The sequence below is a fragment of the Chroicocephalus ridibundus genome, chromosome Z, assembly GCF_963924245.1.
Source record: "Chroicocephalus ridibundus chromosome Z, bChrRid1.1, whole genome shotgun sequence".
Taxonomy (NCBI): Eukaryota; Metazoa; Chordata; class Aves; order Charadriiformes; family Laridae; genus Chroicocephalus; species Chroicocephalus ridibundus.
In genome coordinates, this window is record NC_086316.1 from 42,887,529 (window position 1) to 42,911,746 (window position 24,218).

A 24,218-nucleotide genomic window follows, 5' to 3' on the forward strand; every position below is an offset into this window, starting at 1 on the left:
CTATATAATGAAATCACTGGAAGTGTTGTCACTTGAGCTTCTTCTGGTGGTTTCATGTGTAAAGCAACTGGATTTTAATTCTTTGCAACAACAGAATTAGAAAAACAATTCATATAAGCCCCATTTTTAAATAATAGGAACCCAGAAAATAAAATGACAGGAAAAAGCACAGGCTGATACTCTTTCCAGCAGGCTCTTTCCCTGGAAAGACAGTAAAAAAGCTGACAGCTCTGCCCTGTGAGGATGGCATATTGTATATTTCAGAAGATGCTTTTTATCTCACAGAAACAGCAAAATTATCATATGACAGAGCAGTTGCCATGGCAATTACATATTTTCTGTCAAACAGCAAAATACAAAAAGGTCTAAAACCTAGGTAAAACTCAGGCAGGGTTTCTACTACCATGGGACAACTTGAATTTCTGTCACCCAACATTGCAAAACCCCGTTTTCATTATTTCATGCAGCCCATAGAACAGACACAATGCATGAGAGGCAGCTGACACAGTCAGGCAAGAATGAGACTGGAAAGTGAAAAAATCAATAAGTACGTAGAATTTACATAGAAATGACATTGATTAATGCATTAGCTTGTTTCAGTGCAAGAGAGAGAAAAAAAAACAAAATAAAACCATAAGAGCACAAAGAAAGAAAAAGACATATTCATTTGTATTATCATTACTGACAAGTACACTGAAGTTATGTGCACAAAGCACTCTCACCAGTCAACAGGAGTTTTTCCTGAGTAGGAGTTGAGATACAACGCCATGTGCTCACAACCACTCAGTCCAGCAGCTAAGGAGGAGGGACACGCTCCCTCGGGCAACAGAGGGACACCCTGGCTGTTACAGGAGTTCCACATCTGCTGAGTTCATCCTTGTGACAGTCGGACTGCCACCTCATGCTTATTCTTCTCCACAGAGTCCTTGCCCAGGTATCCATGTACCATCTGGTTTCTGCAGACCTGTGCTCTGTAGCGAGTGCAAACCACCCGCTCCTTAGTCCACCCCGACACCAGAGAGCTGCATTCACGGAGGAGTCAGAGTAAGAGTGAGGGAATGTGGCTCTCACCAACATCAGTATGAGTTGGCAATGAAACTCTCATGACAGTTGTCCTTTATACAGTTTCATCCTTCCCCAGTGAAATCCCTACTACTGCTCCCTGTCACCATACAAGAGCTCGGTGGCCTATTTCCTCAAGAAAGGAAGGGGTGGTTTTGATCCTTCTTGAACTAAAGGCCAGAAGAGTTAGAAACCTTTGGTTTTCCTCTGCAGGTGCTGTAAAAATGTTCTTTGCCTCATGCACATAGCAGTCTGCTAGCTGAGCACAAGCCTAGAGCACCACAGGGTGAATCCCCCTCCAGTCTCCAGGGGAGCCTGAGGCACCTGCTAACCTGTGCCCTGGCAGTCATCCTCACATCCAGCTCCAGCCAGTTTTAACTAGTGCAAGACTATGCCGAGGAATCCAACCCTATGAGATGACAGTATGGATCTAGGTCTGAACAACCACTGTGGCATGGCAAAATGGCCTGCAAGGAAATGATAATTTTTCCTTCCTTTACCCTGTGTTCTCTAAAAGTGCCTGCAGCAAATGGTGATGTGCAAACTCACACAGGAAGAAGGCTAGTACAATGTCCATGCAATCAGCTTAACCTGTGGTTAAGCTCTTTGCTCACAGGGTCTGACCCATAGAAAGCATTACCAAACATTCTGTGCTCCCCTGAAAAAGCCTGGTTGTTTTTCTCCTCTTCCAAGGAGCAAAAACTCAAGCACTTTGGTTTGTTTATGCTAAGCCTGACTTTATATCTTCACAGATTTTTCTGGGCCTCTTAGCTCCTAAATAATTTGCTGCAGCAACGTCAGCATTTCAGATACCAGCTGGCCGAAAAGGAGAAGGATTCATGTTGAGTCAGATCGAGTGATGCTCAGGGCCAGGCACGAACCACGCAGTTGCCCAGCAACCAGCAGGCACAGGCAGCCACTGGGGACCACCAGCCATCCTAATCCACCCTGTGCAGGTGAGACCGTGCCTCCTCGCTGCCAAAATCCACACTGCCTTACTCCTCAGCAAGTACACATTCCCACTGGCTCACTGAACCTATGTCATAGAGACAAGTTTGTTGTGGTTTTGCTCACAGGGGTGAAGTTCTCTAAAGACCTTGCTGTGTGCCAGGAGGAGCTGCCCTCTGTATGGCAGCTGGCATCCAGGTATGCTTCTCTAAGATTAAAAAAAAAAATTAAATAAAAAAAATTCACACACTTTCACTACCAAACCCTGGGCCCAGCAGTGGGGTTCAGTCCTCTGGCTAGCTCTCTGCGTATCAGTGAGGTCCATCCCTTGACTTCCACTGTGACTGCAGGACACCTGAAAGCTACCAGTTTGGTACCACAGTGAAAGAGAGAAGCACCAGGCATTTAACCCCTCAGCTATTTGGGGATCAATCCAATGGCACAGTAGGCCAAGAAATTTGCTCCTTGACAGCAGCCAGAGTCACATGTTCAAGAGCCAACACGAGAAACATAAAATGGGCATAACCTGTCCCCAGAACTGCCTGCAAGATACTTGTTAAGGACACTATAAAGAGTGGGTTTGGTTAAAAAAAAAAAAAGTATGACAACTGGTCTAGAAAACTGATAGATTTGTCATCTAAACTCATGGAGACATCTCTGCCTTTAAAGGCTGAATGCTGTTCCTTGTGAATTACACCAAGAAAGAGCAGCAGAGAGAAAGCATGGCTCAGCATTAACAGCAGCAGTGCTAAGCTCCATTTCGTCAGGACTTTCAAAGGCAGCAAGTGAATGGAAAGACTTTTATTTTGCTATCAAGCAGTTCCCTGAAGTGATAGAGGAAGGGCAATTTCCACTCTAGCTTCACCAAAATACAATAGAAAATTCATTCAGACCTACTTTTGTCATCTCCTATCTCTTGCTTTCTCCTGTCTATGCTATATCCCTCCAGGGCTTAATTTTTTCTCACAGTCAACATACCTGAACAACTTCCAAGTATCAAAAAGCTTGTAACCTTGGCAAACCCCAAAAACCTGTTATTTTTGATGGAGCAAGGAAGCACTCTATGAGTCCCTCCTCTTTTCATGTTCTCTCACTGCTAGATCCAAAAGCCTATTTCTTGTTTCCAAATTCAAAAAGTTGGTCTACGTGATTTCTTTTACTGCATGGTTTGATCAAAAACATACCAATGGTTGCCTAATTGTGACTGGTCAAATAATAATATTTTCTGATCCTTAGGCACAGCCCAAATTCTAAATGTGTATTCCCCCTGCATATAATGAGATACTTCAAACGCTGAACACCTTGTTCAGCTTTTGGCAGAACGTTACAGATGGCGATAAGAGATTGTTGCCAGGGAGACTTTGCAAACTCTTAGAATGTAGTTTCACCAATATTGTTTTCTAGCATACACCCATAGCTGAGGTCAATAACGGACCCTCAGCCTTTCCATTTTGAGAGACAAAAAGGCTTGGTACGGTGAAGCAGGCTTGGTGTCCAAGCTTTGAGATCAGTTGAAAATCTTCCTACTCCTTGGTAAATTCCCAACGTACCATGTAATCTGTGCTCTTTAGGAGAACCAAAAAAATTCCTTTTTTTTTTTTATTCCCCCAGAAATGTGAGAACTATTCTGTATACTTGAAACTCTAAGATTTCACGTAGTCTCCTCTTCCTCTGTACTGTGTTTTGGGACAGCTGACTGGAGCTGTATAATAGTCACTGCTCCAGTTCTGACAGATCATGACTTCTGGCTTTCCATACAGCCATTGTTTAACAGCATATGACAATATTATCCACAAGTTTGTTATAACATTCCTGGCAGCTATATTAATGACTATTACCCACAGATAATTTCAGTGGCTGACTAAAAGAATGGCACAATCCTGAAAAAGAAAGGTCCTCTTTGACTAGCAATTATACACATAACCTATTCACTTAGCTAGCAATTGATTATTTTTTTAGACACACATATATATCACATCTAATTTTAATGACCTAGACACTATTTTTCACTAATTATATTTTAGATAGATCATAAAAGATTTTGCCCCTTTATGACACCGTCTGTTTCCCCTCTTTTCTTTATGAAATTCAGCTCTCATTTTATAATCCACAGCAAGATCAAATATCACATTTTCTTAAAACTCCATTAGCCTTGTGAACCCTCCCACATATATCAGAGCAGTTACACTGGGTTACAGAATAGGAAAACATGACCATTTACAAATAAAATAGCATTACCAACCATGAATTAATAATGGAAACCCTAGACTCTTTTACCTTCACTGCCACCAAGATCTTGTCCTGCTCCGGACAGAGGTTATAGCATTCTGCCAGAAAGACTTTCCCAAAGGCTCCTTCTCCCAGTTCTCTTTTGAGAACGATATTGTGGCGCTTGATATGCTGCACAACTGTGAAGAGAAGACAAAATGGAGGTCAGAAATGAGCTACAAGGCCAGGATGGGACGGGATCCATGCGTACAGCCACACGGAGACAGAGCTGCCTGCAGAGTGGGGTGCATGTCATGGAAGGAATCAAAGTGCCCATGTGTCATTCATTAATGCTTTGCCCAAAAAGACCAAGTTAATATATTTATATTTGGAGAGTAGCATATTTTTTGGATAAGAAGACATGGAATTAAGAGTCACCTGGGAAAAGGCCATTTATCATTGTAATACAATGACTGTTGCAGAACATACCTAACAGCCAAAGCTGCTTTCTTTTTTTTAAAGACATGAAGACAAAGAATCAGAAAACAAACCAAACCTTTCTCACATCACTTCTATTTTTGTACTTCTAACAATAGCTGAACTTTCTCGTCCAAAGCCCAAAAGTTTTAAAATTAACCTAATCCAAGAAAACAAAATGTGCCTTCTTTCAACTAAATCCAACTTACCCTCTGGTTCTCTTATCACCTGTTCAACCGCTTTTCCTCTCTGTGCTATACTACAGTTATAATAAGATAGAAATTTTGTTCTCGCAAATGTGATTTACAATATTGCTCTGAAGTAAAAGAAATAAAAGATGGACAAAGGTTTTAGTCAGCATAGTGGACAGAGCCTTAGCTGAATTTCTGGCCAGAATCAATTGAATCAGACATTAAAGACTTTGAGCATTTTTGTTCAACTCATTTTACATTTTCCTTTCAGCATAAGCTTCCATTAGAAGATTTAATATTTAAAAGACTGTACCAAATTTTGTAGAATACATTATCAATTTGCAATGTTCAAGCTAAATAAAGCAGCTGTAAGGGCAGTTTAACTGGCCAACTCAACAGGGTTGACAGCTTGTGTTGCTGAAATTGTACAAAACAGCCAGCATCTACTGATGAATTTAACCTCAGTGCGTTTAGCTGCTTTTGCAAACACTGAAATTTAATGCTGCCTAGATAAAGCCTATTTGCAACTTAAATGCTAAACACAATGAAGTAAATAGTGGTGCATGGGCATCAGGATGGCTTCTGTGAAGTCACGAATCTCACCTTGGCTGCTTAACTGCAGGGACCAGGACTGAACCCTGCCAATAATTTAGGATATACTCAGATGCAAACCAACCCACCTCCATGCTTGGCCACATGTCTCTTCCGAACTGGGTGACCACTTAACGCAGAAAGCGCCTCGCTTCCATTATTAAAAGATGGAAAACAGAGTGCTGCTGATAACAGCAGTGGGGAGATATGGCACAGCCTGTCCCCAGCATTTGGAGAAAGGGCCCACGTTGTATAAGAGAAAAATAAGTGTGTCCCACACCCTGAGCCTCCAGCAACACAACCTGAGCGCACTGCATGTATAAACACACTTTATATCCATGTGTGTGCATGCAAGGGGAGCCCAGTTGCTGAAGCAAGCCAGGAGAGCCAGAGATGTCCCCAGGTGCCCCCATCATGAGTCTGCCAGGCAGTCAGTGCACCTGAGGAGCGGACCTCCACCAGACCCAGCTGGCACCTGCCAGAAATCCCCAGGCCGGCACGCAAGCAGGCCCACCATGCCCTGGGAGCGGAGTGAGGAAAGCCAGCTTTCTCCCCATGCCACCCCAGACCCACCAGGGCTTGACCTGTCCCTGCAGATGGTGGCTGCAGGCAGAACATTGCCCGCCTCCTCCTCCAACGCCAGGTCTCCTGGCAGAGGCCACACATCCCATTAATCGCCAAGTACATGTGAAATGAGACTGCAAGGTACCAATGTTTTTCACTCTTGTCAAACTCTTGTCTAGCGTAAGATTAAGTTTTATTGTGGTGATGCATTCTTATGTGTACGCTTTGTTTGGCCAGCTACCGGCGTGGCTCCACTGCAGTCAGTAGGAATTCGCTTTGTATTTTCATTTTCTCCTCAGCATTGGCTTTTCAAGCTAAAGCACAAAATGCTGTCAGCACAAGACAAGCCTGAACCAAAACCTAACTTTTGCCCATAGAGGCACGTTAACTGGCATCCCTCACTTCTCCTAATACCAGTCAGAGAGCAGACATGCAGGCATGCTGCCTAGGCGTGGGAGCGTGGCACACCTCATCATCTGTGCTTTAAAAAATGCTTACTAATAAATGAGTACTCCCCAGTACCCCCTGCCAAACCTGCCATTCAACCCTGCCTCTTGGGGGATTTTTCTGTTTGCCTGTGCTTGACCAGTATCACCAGAATCATAGAATCATTTAGGTTGGAAAAGACCCTTGGGATCATCAAGTCGAACCATCAACCCCACTCTACAAAGTTTTCCCTTATATCATATCCCTTAACACCACATCTAAACGAGTCTTAAACACATCCAGGGATGGTGACTCCACCACCTCCCTGGGCAGCCTATTCCAGTGTCTGACCACTCTTCCTGTGAAGAATTTTTTTCCTAATGTCCAGCCTAAACCTACCCTGCTGCAGCTTGAACCCCATTCCCTCTTGTTCAATCGCTAATTACCTGTGAGAAGAGACCAGCACCAACCTCTCTACAATGGCCTTTCAAGTAGTTGTAGAGAGTGATGAGGTCTCCCCTCAGCCTCCTCTTCCTCAAACGAAACAGTCCCAACTCCTTCAATCGCCCCTCATAAGATTTATTCTCCAGGCCCTTCACCAGCTTCGTTGCCCACCTCTGCACTTGCTCCAGCATCTCGATATCTCTCTCATATTGAGATGCCCAGAACTGGACACAGTACTCAAGGTGTGGCCTCACCAGTGCTGAGTACAGGGGGACAATCACCTCCCTACTTCTGCTGGTCACACTGTTTCTAATACAAGCCAGGATGCCGCTTGTCAATTAGAACCCCAAAGAAAGACGCCTCTCTTCCTTTCCTAGAGAGAGAAGTTCAGCTCTGCATTACCAGTGTCACCATCTTAAAACGTCCTCAAAGCCCACAGGCAAGGAGTAGGGCTGAGATCCTGTCCTACTGGCATCAGCAGCAAAACTCCAGTGGAAGTACTTTTTCACTTGGTTGTCTCCACAGCTGCTGAAGACCTGTTGATGAACACAGTCAACTTTCTGAATTTTGTGTGGGTCCTCTCCATTTTGAACCCAGCACACCCCCAATGTTGGCCCTAGTAGTATCAAGGGGTTTTGTGAAGTTCCTGGAGGACTTCACAAACATTAGAGTAAAAATAAATAAGAAACATATCAACTGTAGTACACTTACAGCTGCTGCTAAATGCTCTTATATAAACAAAGCATTTGAATAAACAACCCATCCCATAAAGGAAACTGTTAAAACCGAAATGCAGCAAGCTGCACAAGAGATCTGCGCAGAATATATTTGCAACTTGTCACACTCTATCCTTCCCTGTAACCTTTCTGAGCTGCACCAAGTTACTAAACAAACAAAAAACAACAGTAAATGTGACTAAATGGGCAGAGATTAAATATAAGAACAATGTAAGTAAATCAAACACATACGATGTGACGGAAATATGAGCTAAGGAAAAAATCCGTTTAGCATGCTCAGGGCCCCAGCCATAATGACACCGTCTTCAGTGGGAGGAGATTTCAGCAGGAGATACACTGAAAAATTCAAGTCAAAATCTGCTTTCAGTTAATATCAGGATAAAGCCAATTATCTCTGTTGAAGTCCAAGAGATTATCCTGGATTTACATTGAAGAAACAAAGCAGAATTTGGCCAAAGAGGTGGCATAACTGAATTATCAAATAAGTGGTCTCATAACATTGTCTCACAGGCGGAGACACACAAACATTCAAAGAGCACCTATGCATTTTCCTCCTTTTGACTCTAAATGGTGATTGCCTTTGAGCTGCCATTTGTACTTTCAAAAGCACATCACCCCTGGTTTAAAAGATCTTGTCTGATTACTATAAAAAATACATTACATTAAGCTACGAGCTAAGTTGAGTTGAAACACTTAAGAAAAAAAAGAAACATAAAATATGAAGTGGGACCAAGCAAACTAAACAAGGATAAACGCTGAAAAGAGGCTGTGGTGTTAAATAATAACCACACAGCTGTGCCCATAGAAGGCGGCGCTACCATGGATGACTGCAGGGAATCAGCTGGCAGCAGGGAGCACAACTGCAGGAAAGGGCTCTCATCTTGAGGTCTCATAGACATCCCACCAACAGAGCTGGACTTCTAGGACTTCTAAGCCTTTCACTCACTAACGTCACACTGGAAATGATTCATCAAAGCCTTATCCTGCAAACACTATCTGTGGGCATGGGATTGCGCTCCCCAGGTAACCTACCTTTGATGGTGAGGCTGAACAGAGAGCGTCACACCACGTTCTGGAGAGGGTCCCATCAAAACAGGGAACTCGGGATCACCTCACCACATTGAATTCACTGAGTTGGATGCGACTGATTCCAGCCATAGACAGCAGGGCACTCAGCAGTATAAATTATTAAAATGTTTCTGCACGTAATTAAAAAGTGAAATGCTGTGACAGAGTGAAAGTGTTTTCCCCTTGGCCACAAACAATAGGTCTGAACATTTTACCACTACATGTGATCATTACACGACCTAAGCTGACCTTCTACACAGCATGGAGCATAGTATTGAGTTAAATGACTTGTGCTTGGCAGAAGACTGCCTCCAGAAAGCAGCTGTGCCAGTCTTGATTTGAAAGTCTGAGCTATTCACTTCCCTAATGTGCAATCATTTTCATTGCTAATAAAAATGCATGCCTTCTTCTTTGTCTCTTAATTTTTAGCTTGTCTGTCTTGCATCTCCCTCCCTTGGGTTTTAGGATACCTTCTCTGCTAGCTTGAGCAACTTTTAAGGTCTGGTATTAAATATACATAATCAACACTATTCTTGTTCATCTTGGTAAGGCAAAGAGATGGAAACCTCTCCCAGGAAAACATTTTCTCCAGTTTGCCATTCATTTTCATGGCTATCCTCTGGCAAAATTTTCAACAACCTTTTAAAATAAGTTGTTTCCAGTTGTTTTTCCCAACTGGAAGCCACATTCCTGCATCACTCTCCACAAGCTTGTGATAAAAAAGTAAAATCAGCTCCCTGTATCTCTGCATGTCCAAAATCACACTAGTACTTTTAAGGCTGAGTTTCGTAAAGGGCATGAAAATTACATAGTTATGTTGTATGCATGTTTGTGTCTCATCTTGAACACCTCACCCAATTCCAACATCACAAGTGCTGCAAGTTTCAGATGTGTTCCCATATGCCTTATGAGAACAGCAAAGCAGAGGAGAGATCTGTCCCTATGGAGAGCCTGCAACATGGAGTCACTACTTCATGGACAGTAAGAGCCATAGCAGACAGGCTCCATCATCACTGCTCACTGAACTACCAATACTAGAAGATCCTGTTGTGTTGCATGCCCACATGCTGAGTCTGCTCTCTAGGACACTGTCCAAAATTTTGCTAGCGATACACATGTGGAACACTCCTGATGGAATGTGTTATGCCAGGACTCTGAGAAGAGAATAAGGATCTTCAAGATGCCACGTAAAGAGGGGTAATATTATAAACTTATTTAGAGTCGCATAAAAAAAAAAGCAGCAGCAAAAAAGACTCAGCTTGTGATGTGACATGAGGTGCCACAGAAAGACATTTTGCAAGTTTCTTCATTTCTTCTCCCACCATTTCTCTTGCAATTGTGAAGACAACTATTTCTGAGATCTTGCTAGAAAAAACAGCTATAAATGGGTGAGTGATTGTTCGGACAGTATATCAAATTTGTACAGCATTTTTCATTCACATAAAAGGAGGGGTAGAATTTCAGAGAGAATCCCATAGCAGGAGGATACAAAATCACTACGAATAGCAGACAGCAAGTCTAGCCTGATGGCTATCGGATTCTGAAGTAGCAGCATCTCTGCAGTTCTGCATGCTATTGCCAGAGTAGAAATTTTGGTACATAGAGATACCTACTCTCTAACATGGCAATAAAAGCCAACAGTAACCATTTATTTTTTTTCAACCTGTCAGTGTTGCCTGGATGCAGAAATAGGGCAGCTGAGTTCAGAGAATATATTTCTGATCATTTGATGTATTTATCCCACATGACATTCATTACTATTATTCTATATATATTTTTGTGTAGTGCTATTGTTGTTTAATTTTTACCACACAGCAGCAACAAATTCTCATGCAAGACCAATGCCCAGCTGTTGTAGGCACTAACAAAGAAACAGCATGCTTTTATATATATTGCCCACAATTGAGATTCAACTCATACCTCTTTAAAGAAGGAAAATAAGCCAACAGAAAACGCGCTCCTCAGGGACTCTGCTCTAAATGAAAGGTGCTGGTACGGGCTATAGAAAACTGAGTATGGAGGATCGACAGAAGAACTAGGTCAGAAAGGCACTCGGGCCTTGCCACATTACCTGTACAAGTATGGCTTCTGAATCACTTTGAATTTCATTTTGTTTCTTTTAAAAAGAACAGTTTAATTCAACAGTTAGGAAACAGTTATCCTTGAGTGGCCATCAGTGATTTGCCAGATTTTTCACATGCATCAGACCCCAAGTGGACCTTGAGGAGACATTTAATGGGCAAGCTGAATAGGCCCTGGTCTTCCTGGAAGAACTGGAAACATTTATGAAAGGCAAATCTGTGAGCACTCACAGGAATGGCATAATTCCCAGGGATTTCCTAGCTGTCAAGAGCTACATCTGATGATAAATCCAATAAATCTGTGATTGCTGCAGCTTAACCTTTCAGTTGCTTTGTTTACAACTTACATCCTCACGGGAGCTATACTATAAACCCCAGAGTTTCTATTGTCTTGATGGAGAATTAGGCTTCCTTTCGTGAAATAGAGCTGCAGCTTCTGGGAGGGTGCCCAGCCCTTCCCCACCTGCCCGCAGGGGCACGACAGACCTGGCCCACTGTAAACTCATTTCAGTGTAGCTGGCATGGCTCTTCTCTGACTAAAACCCAAGTGTTTGCTCTCTTTTGGGGCTAACATTTGGTTTCTGGTGAGGCGTTTTATCTTACTCTTTTGTTATGGTAATTGATTTGTTTTAATTGTTCAAGATCCTCTCAGTTTGGCTACAGATAGGCATATTGCCATACTTGATTAGATGCTTATAATCAAATAAGAATTACTTAATAATAAATTATAATTAAAATGCTACAACTGTTTTAAATGGATGAGCATTATGAGCTGAATTCACCCTTCAGGAAAACAAGAATAATGAAGTTGAGTTTTTCCAGGTATGAATTTGCCTTTGCATAGAAAAACTAAAGTACACAAGGCCCTCAAGCCTTAGCAACCTGAAACTATTTTTTATTTCAATTATAAGTATGTATTAAATATGGATTTGATCTGTTACATGCTGAAACAATTGGCATATGTCAGAATAACTAAAAGTTAAACTTGACACTCTATGTTCAGAGTAAATAACAGATATTAATTGCTCTGAGTTTCTCTTTCTATGCTGCTCCCAGCCTACTGACAACTTTTAAGCACAGTATGGTAAATCAGCTTTAAACATAAAACTGTGCTGGAATTTTGACCAAACATTGCCTTTGCAGATGTGTACATACTTAATTTGTAAATGCCAATCTCAATGCACTTCTTCCATAAGACTAATGATTGTAAAACTTTAAGGCTATTGTGCATGAGTTGCTGCAAAAATACTTCTGCTGGTATTATTTTATGGTGGCAAATTTGGTTCGTCTTCCATGTTTAAGTTAAGTGGAGACAATGATCTCACCACCACCACCCTTCTCTTAGCTCAGACCAGGAAACCCTTTCCTCAGCACAATGCTAATCTTTAGGGATCTTCTGTGCTGCAGAAACAGAAGCACTCAGAAAGGATGGGGATGTACCATGGAGAATATCTCATATAATAGACACTTGCAGGGGAGAAGGGCTAATAAATGTACTGTCTTCAAAGTATTAACTCTTTTCTATCTCCGTTTTCAGAAGCAGGCATAGTCTGAACAGCATCCCAGGATGCCAGTCTGAGAAGCAGGACCTGAAAGAAACATCATACATTCAGAGACTGAGCCATATTCGAGCTTCGCCTAAGTGGGTATAAGGGTGAAATTCAAAGGAGATTGTCCTATTTTTGATGTAGGTTTCTCAGCTTTACTTTTTCTCTTCTCGTTTTAAAAGCAAAGGAAAATCATTTCGTACCTTGATATAAGGGAGACACAAGGGTTTTACTGGTGGCCTTTCAAAGAAAATATGAAAAGTAAATGGAGCTTTCAAGTCTGTGAAGGAATAAACCACGTGCTTAGCTCACAGTCCCAAATCCTATCCCCTTATATAAAGTTAAGCACATAATCTTTACCTTATGCTGAACTATTTTACTAAAAGATAGCATAGCATCTGATCTGCCACATTAGATGGGTAGGTCTGCCCTGTTGCAGCTAATTGAGCAAGGAAAGAAAAGGGAACAATATAGAAAACATTGTAGGAGTGTGACAGAACCCAGTCTGTTTTAAGCTTATTATGTTTTAAGCATATTATTTACACTTTTCCAAATAATTTTTGTCCTGCTTCAGAGCACCTTTTACAGTCCTATCAGGCTGCAGCGCACTGTGTGGCTTTCCCTGAGAAAAGCAGAATCTTATGCATGCCTACATTTTGCTTTCTTTGGGCCAACTGAGGTGAACTGCTGTAGAGGGAGGTTCTGTCTCTGCCTGCTTCCTTAACTGCATGCAGTTAAGACTTTGCTGCTACGTGGTTACTTGCTCTTATGATTCCGTGTGTACCGCCTCCTTTCCTGGGTTTTGCTGGGTTAAAGTGCCTTTAAACACAGAGAAAAGTTACAGGTTTGGTTATTTCTGAGGAGGACACACAAATGACACACAAAGACTTCAAGCATTGCAAACAAACAAAAGAAGAAACATTCCTTGCCCTTTGATCAGATCCCTATATTATTTGCCAAGAAACAAAACCAGCAGCAAGGAGAGAAAACAAGTCTTGAGTCTTCCTATACACTGAAACCTCAGTTTGCCCTCTGTTCTCTGGGGATGCAGAAGGGGTTACCACTACCCAATATACTGCCCCAAAGCCTCATCCAACAGGAGACATGAGCAAAACCATCAGAAAATGTGAACAGACCTGAAAAAGAGGCTGCTCTCTTTTACAGAGATGCTGTCTTTCAGCATTTCTGCGTCCTTCCATGGTGAGGCATTTTGTTGCTCTGCTTCTGTTTCACCGACAGGCTGGCACACCTCTTTGCTAGGGCATTGCATCTACAGAGGATTATGTTCCCATAGGGCATTTCCTCCTTGGCCCCCGTTACAGTTTCAGAATTCCAGTGCTTATGGGCAACAAAGACTACACCCAGAAAATTCGTATTTACTGTTGGGCTGTGCCAGATACCTCTGCTGCAGCCACAAAGCAGTCAAAATATTATTACATTGTACTGTCTTCGAATGAAAGCCCTACAAGTTCTCACTTACAGGTCACCCAAATGAAGTCACAAAGAGTTTGCAAGACTGAACATGCTGAGGGTTTTTCAGGATCAGATTCTCAACAACTGCGAAGAAAAGATGACTTTCCTTTTGTCTTGTTGCACGTGCACTGGAAAAAAATTCTTCCTCTGTTTCCATATGAACGTACCACATGCTTCAGTTTTCAAGCTTAAAAGGATCTGCTACTATACATCTCCTCCTCTGCTGACCTGGTTCTTCTGTCCTGCATCTTCTGAAGGACTAAGACCATAAGGTGTATGTTTGTCGTATGACGACAACACAAATTATTCCATGTGTAAAAGTCATGAGGTTTCTACAGCCTGGGTAACTTCTCATCATTCTCCAGGGTCTGACAACGTCCCCAAATCATAGGGAGGGTGCAAACGAGCCTGCATCATGCCCCTTGCATTGAGCTTTGCTTAAGCAAATAGTGGTGCTGCTACTTGGAACTGCTCTGTAAATTACACTAAACTGTAGCCCAGCAGGGCTTGAGAACACTTCAGGTTTTTTTAATAGCAGCAGGATACATGCCTATTCTAATAGTCCTGATAGAAAACCCAACCTGCCCCGTGGATACAGTGAGAAAAGCAAAGCTGTGGCTTGACAACGGGAACAGCAGGACTTACCCCGATTATTTCTCTTGAAAAATATGTTACGTATTTTCTCTTCCCCCCTCAAGGATCTGCATGTAATTTTCATGTAACATGAAAAATAACACATCTAGCTAACAGATCTAGCAGAGAATACGAGAAATCTCCTTCCACTCATTGAGCTCTGGACTGTGTTATCTATCAGTTGAAACTACGTTTCTCTACATTTCAGACAAATAAGGAGAAGACCTCCTTCTCTGCTAAAACGAATTTGGTGAGGGAGCAAAAGTCAGTAGCCTGTCTGTCCAGCCAGTAAACCAAACGGAGGTAGGCTTAAAGTAGGAGCACAGAGTGCCTTGGTTCCCCTGCAGACAACAAACCAACAGGTCTGCTTCTCAGCAAAGTTCCCTTCAGACATCTGTTTAAATAAGGGCTTTGTAAATTTTCACTAAGTCGTATAAATCCTCTCCCACATATCAATAGAACTTTATTTTAGAGGAAGAGAATGCACACGGATGCGTTAATCAAAAGCTAACTACATGATATGTCAGCAGCTAATGAAAAACGAAGACCTATACTCCTTTAGGGTAACGACAACTTCCCACAGGGTCCACTGTGATAACGAACAGTCAGAGCCTCAGTACCAACAGTGACAACACAACCAAACAACCACTAAATGGGATCTTTTAAAGCTGTGGCCCATGATGAGGTTGAGGACAAGTTCAGTCTCTGCCAATATGCTTTCAGCACCTAAAAGCATCTTGGTTTTGAGTTGATAATTACAGTGTGCTGAGCCAAGCAGCTGTCACTAAGGAACAGGAGCTGCCCAAATGCAGGAAAATGCATAGAAGTTTACTGGCTGATTTATCACACAATAATGAATCTAGTTACAGTCTTTTCAGGCAGGAAAGTGAAAGACAGAAAGAGGGAGGAAAAAAAAGAGGAAAGGGAGGAAGCAAGAGCTTTGAACATTTTGTTCCAGTCAGTTTCCAAGACAGAGGAAAACACCAGGCGTGATTCAATCTAAGGATGTCCTCCCACAGCCCCGCTGTTGCTGGAGAAGTGGCCACTGGGCAGATACCCGAGCACGCATTTCCCAACGCACACAGACCCAGTCTTTGCCAAGACGTGAACTCTCGCTGATGGCAGCAGCACACACACACAGCAGGGCAAACAAGAAGAAGAACAGCAGAAATGGCTGAACGAACTTTATTCAGGATCTGACATACGATGTCAGTATAACGAACATGACCTAAAGAAGAGTGTTACACTCATAAGCAGACTGAGTTGGCAGCTCTGACCAATTAGTACCAGTTAATTTTATGGTGATGGCTAGTACACATGTATGATATTCTGTAAAAGCTTAATAGATGTCACCATAAATCATAGTCACCTTTCTCCCCTGTGCTTCTTATATTTGGAAAGTACTTACAGTTGAATCTTCTGTAATACTTGTTGTAGACTTAAGTGAATGCAAATGTAATTCTGGCAGTCTCTGCAAGAAACCAAAAATGCATGGACCAGAGAAATTCTCTTCTCACCTAGCATCTATATGATTGTTGCTTTTAAAAAACAAAGCTGTTTTGTTCCAACTGCTGCACACCATGATATTTACAGCAACTGTAGTCTGCACAGAACAAAGATAGGCAAAATGTGGTTTTCTTCTCCCCTTCCTTCTGAAGTTCAAGTTCTCTCCAGAGCAATAAATACCAGCTGCCTACATACTCATGCACTTGGAAAGCATTTTGAGCAGCAGTAACCAACACAAATGGCTGCTACATTTGTTGAACTGTAATGGCAGAATACCCCATGTGCTTATCAGTGAAGGAAATATTAAAAAGTATCATCATTTTTATTGTTACCAGTGAAACAGCTGGATTTTTGTCTCAAATTGCTCGGAACTGGCACTTGCAGCTAAGGAAACGGGTGTTGTCTGTTGATATGCACACCGTACACCGTCTGCACTTCACTAAAACACTGAGATAGATACACAAAGCATTATTGTTAGCCCTACAGACAAGATGTCACCAGGCTAGATTAACAGACCACTTTACAAGCAGCATTGATTAACTGTTGCCTCCTGCAAGACCACCACCAGCAGGAGGGCAAGTACAGACCTGCTTTTAGGAGGGACTGGTCTGAATCCCGTTGGGGAGATGGTAGTACAAAGTACTTTGCCTTTTGGTAGTACAACATCCCCAAAATGATCCTCAAGGAATTTCCAGGACTCTGTGTTTCTAGCCTGCCTTTCTAGTCAGCATTTGAAGGAGAAGAGGAAGGGTCAGAAGCTAACGTGATTATTTATAAGCCAATTTCAAGATTTATTGGGTAGTTTTTCCAGTGTTTTCCCACGTGCAACTCTCAACTTACAGGCTAGTGTGTTGCTTTCACTATTGCTTCATTTATTTTTCCCTTGTTGTAACATTTTCTTTGATATGAGAATGGTAATTCAGCCACATGTTCCAGGAATGTAACAGGCTCTAACTGCAAAAATAACCATTACTGATTTGCATTTTTCCTTACAGAGAAACTACAGAGAGGCAACATTGTTTGCTTCTGAAACCTAGACACAGACACACATAGAGATGAAAAGCTATTTGTCATCACCACTCTGGCAAACAGCTCTTATGAGGCTTCTGCTGAGTGAATCCCTTTATCATTGTTTCCCCCACCTAGAAAATAAGGCCAGAAATGCTTACCTAGCTGTTTCATAATAGTGGGGTGTTTTTATTTAAATATTAATTAGTTTCTATTTGGACAACGTCACAAAGCTATGAAGTGTAGGTTTTGTATTCATCAAAGTTCTTATTTGGTATATTTTGAATACAATGGCCCAAACTCCTCACTGCCATCACTTTCTTGATTTCAAAATCTCAAGTGGAAACTCTTCAGATACGGATTTGCCTGCAATGAATACTTTCCTTTATTTTTACAGATCCTGGCCTTCTTAAAGTTTAAGTGCATTGTAATACAGTCAAAAATAAAAGCAACTGGAAAGAAAAAAAAATACATTCAGAATAAAGATTTTACAACACCACTGTTTCTCTTGCATTGCCTTCAGTGTTATCTTGTATGTCATGAAACTAATCCTGCTCTTGCTCACAAAATGTAGAGTGAGAAACCCAGCGGAGTCCTTCTAGATTAACAGTCACACAGAGAAGCTGCTGAAGAAAGCAATTAAGAAACCCATAGTGTTCCCTAATTTAAAAACAAAAAAACCAAACACTTGCTATGAACAAAAGACAATGTGAGGTCTGCTGCTTAGCTAACTGCCCTAATTCTTTGCTTACTCCAGTCTGTATGTTGTTAGTTTACAGTCTTTTATGTACCATCCCGCATAAAAATAAACAGACCCTCGGGGATTAACATACCACAACCAGCACTCCAAAACTACTTGCAGTAGCTCCCTTTCCACACCTTCATAAATGTAAATAAACAAAGATTTCTGAACAGGAGCTACTGGAATAATTTTCCTTCATATTGTGCCAAGCAGGCATCAGAAATGCCAGTTGTTGCAGAAATTGGGGAAAAGGGTAAACTGTGTCCTAATGAGGGCTATTCTAGATAAGCATCTGAACAACATCATTGGGAAAAAAAAATCTCAAGACTATTTTAAAAGGTATTTTTGCCCATAATTTACCAAGTTGAAAGCTGGCTACAGTAGCTAGGAGGAAGTGGTTCAAGAACCTGCATTATCCCTGCTACTGCACAAAAAGTACTGTGCTTTCACATCTAGACCTTCCCAAAAGCCCTAGTTAAGGACAGCTGTGACAACTCCTGCTCCAGTACAGCGTTTTTAGTTCAAGCCCAGCTCTGCAGGAATCTGATACAACTTTCCCAAACCAGTGACAGGCTTGTCACTGACATTGAGGGGAACCTGAAACAAGCAGTCTCACAGAAAAGAGGTACATCTTGCCTCAGAAATACCTCAGAAATCCGACAGGTTGTGGGTTTGAATTAAACGACAGTACATGCATAGCAAATGTGCTATATATTGCAGCTTTCCACCCAGTAATTCATGTCTGCAGATATACAGGAGAGGACGATCATCCACACCATGGAGTTTATTGTCTCCAGTGAGAAGCACAAGACTGAACTGCTGATGGGCTTGTGAAGTGACACACGGGAGAAATGTGGGCAGGGTGCAGTATGAACTCTGAAAAAAAGAAAAGGAAGATGACTAAACTGCTCCAGTTCAAAAGAAAGGGAATCTCCAGACCTCAGTTGATTAGTAAAATTAATCAGAATTTCTCCTGTCTCACTTAGGCATTTTAGGTCCTGTCAATTTAGATTTCTGCATCCTGAACAGCCTGTTACAGCTACTCAGGAACAAGCTGAACATCTGCCCTGCAAAGACTCCTTAAAGATTTGATACAACATTTTAATTAAATGCTCTCCCTAGTACAGCAAGGATTTGTCCATATCCAAACCAACACCACAGCCCTTGTTTCTGCACAGTGCTGGGTTTTTTTTTTTCTGTTACACTTGACAATCATATTTGGGGTTGCTTAGGAAAAAAGACAGAAACTTTTGCTAGCTTATTTATCAATACTTCTTAGAGACTGAATTTTATTTTGATGCCACATATTGCGCAGCTGCCAGCCTGTTGGAAATACTTCTGCATCCCATGTGGTTAGTTATCCTACAATTTGAAAAAGCTTGTGATCTCTTATGGAACTTTGCAGATGTAGTTCCCTCATTCCTCCCAGGCTATAGCATGACAATGCTTGCCAGAACACAGGCTCTGGCACAGACTTTGGAGACGGATGTTGAAAGGTTACACAATTTTGCAATAAATTCATTATGATCAAGCAGCACCAGTTAAAGCGATCACTCTCCTGGCCAAAGAAATAAGTGAGGAAAAGAAAAACAAAAAAACCAAGTCTTCGCTTTTCTGATGTCCTGTTGCATCAAAGCACAGGTTGCAACAAGCTGAGAAAATGTAATGTGCTTCAACGTCTTTTTCAGTTGCTATGGTACAGTTTCTTATGGAAAATTCCTTGTTCTGCGTGATGTTTTTCCTGCCTCATTTGGGATGGCAGAACCGTTCCTTGTGTCACCTGAGAAACCGGGCTGTCAGTTTCCACCTATTGGTGAGAAAGAAACTCATCAGCAGCAGAACTCAATGGAAAATTCCTCGGGTAGAAGTTTCTGCGCTGGAGGCCAACATGACAGTGGGAGGAAGGATGGATGGGTCGAGGCCAGGAGAGCTACGCAGGAGATCTGTCTTCCACCTCAGGGCCAGTCACAGATTTCCTGCGCGAGCTGGGGCAAGGGATTTAATCCCTGTGACTCCCTGCTCATGCAGCCAGGACCGGAAGCATCCTTCCCCCATTCTTCACCCTGTGCGCGAAGCCCCAGGTCTGTAACCTGCCCACAGGCCAACCAACTAGCTCCAGGTTACAGGAGCGGGGCCACAGCCCAAAAGCTCTTCAGGCAGGGGTTATCTGCAGCTGCAGAGTCCCACAATGCTTTGCACAGTGAGATCTTGTTTGAACCTTGGGGTTCTAAAGTACCGCACACAAATAATAATTGCATTGTTCTCCTCTCTTAAGGAAAAATAGGCAAGGAGGGAAAACTCCAGCTTTACTGTACAGCCAAGCAGGAAAAAACATTTAGCTTTCAGAGGAAATCCGCAATCTATTTTCTGCAAATTGCCAGAAACACAGTATAAAAAATGGTATTATAGCATCACAGTAGTGACACAAAGCAATCAGGGATAGGGCCTTTTCACTAGGTCAATTTCTTTTATGGATTAGTTGGAAGTAATCCGATTTTAATGTGACATTTTTCCTGCTGGAATTTTTTTCCTTCCAATCAAAAAATAATTCGATTCCACCACTTTTGATTCATGACAAAACCAGACCATGGTTAAAATAAAATAAAAACGGTGTTAACATTTTAATGCAGTTGGATACCTGCCGTACTTCAGAATGCCGAAATTCCCATGGGCTCCCTATGGTGCTGAGAAGAGCTTTTGACCTCTCTGAGGAAATGGGTTTTGAAAATAATAAATGCATAAGTGCTTGCAAAGAGACTCCTTTAGTAACGTCTATCATGGGAATGAAGAACATTCAAGATGTGACAATGCAATTGCACTCCATGGGACAAATTTGCTGTTGATGCCAATGTTTAAAGCTCCATTGACTTCAGTGGAGTTTCACCCTTTGATCCAATAAGGTTTGGACTTGTTGGATATCACTTGCAGTTACATACAACCACTTTTGTCTTTTAGAGTCCCTCCCCCTCCCAGGTAAGCTCAACAAGAAAATTAATGGAAATAGGTATAGGAATGAAAGAAAACATACCAAATATTAATTGAACGCAAGTCGGGACATTCAAAATTTTGATTCCCACAGCACTAACTTCAGCATAAAGCCAGTCCAAAAATTTGACTGAAAAATGTTAATGGTGTAAAATAAGAGTTTCAAATATTTGGCAGCAGGAAAATGTTGCTTTCCAGTTACCTTTCTGGCTTTATAAAGCAAAGAATCAAATTCAGCGTTCCAAAGTGGAAAAATGCCCCACCCCCCCAAAAAAAAAAATCTTACCCATAATTTTGAAACATTTCCCCAAATAAACTTTTCATTTTAAAATACCAAATTATTTAAATTTTATTAAGATGCATATTTTTCCATTTCAACACTTCAATTCAAAACTTGAGACAAAATTGAATCAAGTGCCCTCTGCTTTAACTTACATTCTGATTTTAAAGCAGAAAGTAATTTTGAAATGCTGAAATCTCCCATGGGAGGAAAATTCTATTTTTGAACAGCTATACTTCTGTGCATTTAAAATCTCAGCTATTACCCTGGAACTTTGGAGGAGGAGAAGTTGTACTGAAGATGGAATAATTCAGTAAAGGCTGCATTATTCTGGTTGTACAAAGTGGTAAAGGCACTAGGACTTTCCTCTTTCACTTTGCATTACGGTGGAGGAACCACTCTTTCAAGGCTATCATCAGATGAAGAGCTGGATGCCAATCTCATACAGAAGCCTATGCAGGATGCCTGCACATCAGCACATTGCTCCACTGATCATTTTTCTCACCCTTATCCAGAGGCTATCAAATTTGATTACCAAGAAACCTATTGAGAAAAAACCTTTGCAAGTGGAAAGGATGTGGAGAATGGAAATTAACACTCAGCTTTAAGCATGGCAAAGTTGTAAGCAAGATCTAATGAACTTGTAGAAGTTTGAACCAAAATGCAAGAATTGAATACAACCAACTTTTGACAAATTTTACGTCCTGATCTGAATGCTGTGAGTTAAAAGTAATTGCTCAGAAAACTTCTCTCATACTGAACAAAATGATAATCATCAAAGAAGGATTCTGCAATTTAACTCCTATGCTACCGCAAATGATGGTCAATGTACAAATCCTTTGGAACAGCAAAAGTTTTGCATACAGCAGTACTTTTGTGCTAGAACCCGCCATTCGGATTATGATGGGCTATTTCATCTTCAGAAAGGTTACTGCAGTTATATTAATATCCCTAATACAAAGGAAATCCTTTGGCTCCTCTGCTTTTCAGCAACCAAAGCAAATCATGATACCTCTTATATATCCAGTCCCTTTGATAATCACAAGCACTGCTGTTAACATTTCCCTTATCCCAGCACCCTAATAATCTTTCACTTCATGTCTCCAGCAGCACAAGTAGCAGCTGGGGTCTGGAGGTGTGGAGCATGGATGGTACAGAAAAAAGCAGTGACCCAGAAGAGCTTTTTGTTCTTCAGCTGTCTTGTACTCTATTGATCCTTTCACACACCCCAAAGATATGAGACATTTTATAATTATGACCATAATGAAACGCCATCAGGGACTCCAGAGGACTTCCCTCCTGAACATCTAGAGAAGCAATAAACATACGTTTAAAAGCTGTAAAACCAAATGAACAAACGGTTAAAGCTGCAGATACCAGGCTCTGCCATGCTGACCTCCGGTTCTCCTCACTGAAGCCCAAGAGGAGCGTGGATAAAATTCCCTTCCCAACCTGGCCCGGGTATTCAATTAGTTGGCTGTCAGGATGAAATGCAGGGAAGAGGGAAAGCTCTATGAACACATCAGCCTAGTGAAAGGCAATTAATAAGATCCTTAATCAAACACTGCTGCTTTTAACAAGTCAGCTAATGTATCAAAAGCAAAGCCTCACTCGCCCAAATCCTTTTGCTCCCTAAATCCAAATCCTGAAGTCATGTTGTCAGGGAGGGCAAAACCTAGGTAGTGACTTTAATTGCTTGAACTTTGGAACAGCACAGCTGCAAAATATTGGCTTAATTGGAGTAAATGACCAAAAGGCCTACCCTTTTGTCTCTCTTATCTTTTATTTCCTTTTTCCTCCCCCACCCTCTCCTTCCTTCTCTTTGTGTGGGAGGGGGATATTTGTACACTTCACTGTCTCACAGGATGCTACTTTTTACTGGAGTCCTCTCTGGTTATTACTTGGATACACACAAGTTGTGGGCTTTTGTATTTTCCCTGCAGTTTCTCTATTGTCTGAGCATTATTTATCTTCTTCATCTTTGTGATGTTGGTTCAGTTTTGTCCTGTCTAATTTTTTTTATTAGTAATTTTGTTTATATTTATGCCATGTGTAGAACAGTGTCACCCTTAACAACATGCTTGCTGGCTTAAACAACACCTAGAGATAAGAATATTTTCTTCATATTTGCAACACGAGGTATTCCCCGTAGCAAAGCCTGAGAACGTACAGTGAAATCTGCCCATATAGAGCAGCTGCCTGTTAAAAGTAAAAAGCGAAACATTAAAGAGTCTTTGTTGCCTTTCCTTTGTTCCGTAATTTTGTTGTAAGAGAGTTAAGAGATTGAATATATTCACATACTTCATATTTTTTGCATTCATGGGTACAGTGTGCATTTTGTAAGTCTTTACACTACTTTTCCCTGATGCTTTGCTCCACCACCTTTCATTGGGTTGAAGAGGAGGGGACAAGAAGCTTTTGTTTCCTATGAATTAAACCATCACCGTCTGTGGATCAGACTGAGTACTAGCTGCCTAAAACTGCGATTTTATTTACAGTCATCCTATAGCTTGCACAACTTAAACAACACCACACACCAAAAACCTCAATAATTCAAGTACATTGGGATGCAGAAACGCTTACTTTCCACAGTATTAAATGGCTGATTAGTTTACTTAAAAGCAACAACCCAAAAGCTAATTCCAAATACTCTTGTCACAGACAATGAGGTTTGTCACAGATGAGGTTAAATAAAGCTTGTTCCACCACAGAATCTGAGATACAAAGAAAACAGTGGTTGCTGGTTTTGGCTCGAATGTGTTCAAATAGGCTTTGACCTATGGCCTTCTTATCCTGATTACCCAGAGAGGTAACATGCCATGCAAAACTGCAAGTCCAGCTCAGTGCTGCTGGCACGGCTTCTCAGGATCTGTCAGCAGAAAGCAGCGCAGGGAATGATGGGCAGCTTGTGACTGCGGAGGGTTTATACCTGAGCTTGTAAACTATTATTTCATTTTCTTATTATAAAAGCATAGAGATCAAGGACAGATTTAAACCCAGGATTGCTATCTTTCCTTAGACTGCATTTCCATTTAAATTATTGCCCTTCTTTCTTAAAAATTAAAACTGCCAGCATCGAGATACATTTCTGCAGCCGCTTTGTTCTTAGCACTTCTCTGAATTTGTCCTGTCTTTCTGAGGAGATACGTAAAAATAGCCCTCTGTAAGAGGAGAGAAATTCAAGGGACTATTCCAACACAACTTTTCTGCAGTCTGCTGCCGTATTTCTTTATCATAGGGCAGACAC

At 41.5% G+C, this 24,218-nt stretch overlaps 1 protein-coding gene across 3 annotated transcripts in view; it reads right to left on the minus strand.

Moving 5' to 3' along the window:
• Positions 1–24,218, minus strand: part of NTRK2 (neurotrophic receptor tyrosine kinase 2) — a 211,408-nt gene that overhangs the window by 52,180 nt on the left and 135,010 nt on the right. For 2 of the 3 annotated variants that reach the window (XM_063321389.1, XM_063321390.1), the window contains one exon: positions 4,288–4,418. In XM_063321389.1, the coding sequence (XP_063177459.1) occupies positions 4,288–4,418 (131 nt within the window). Of the gene's footprint in view, positions 1–4,287; positions 4,419–16,602; positions 19,514–24,218 lie in introns of those variants that run through there. The other variant, XM_063321391.1, reaches the window with a different exon arrangement.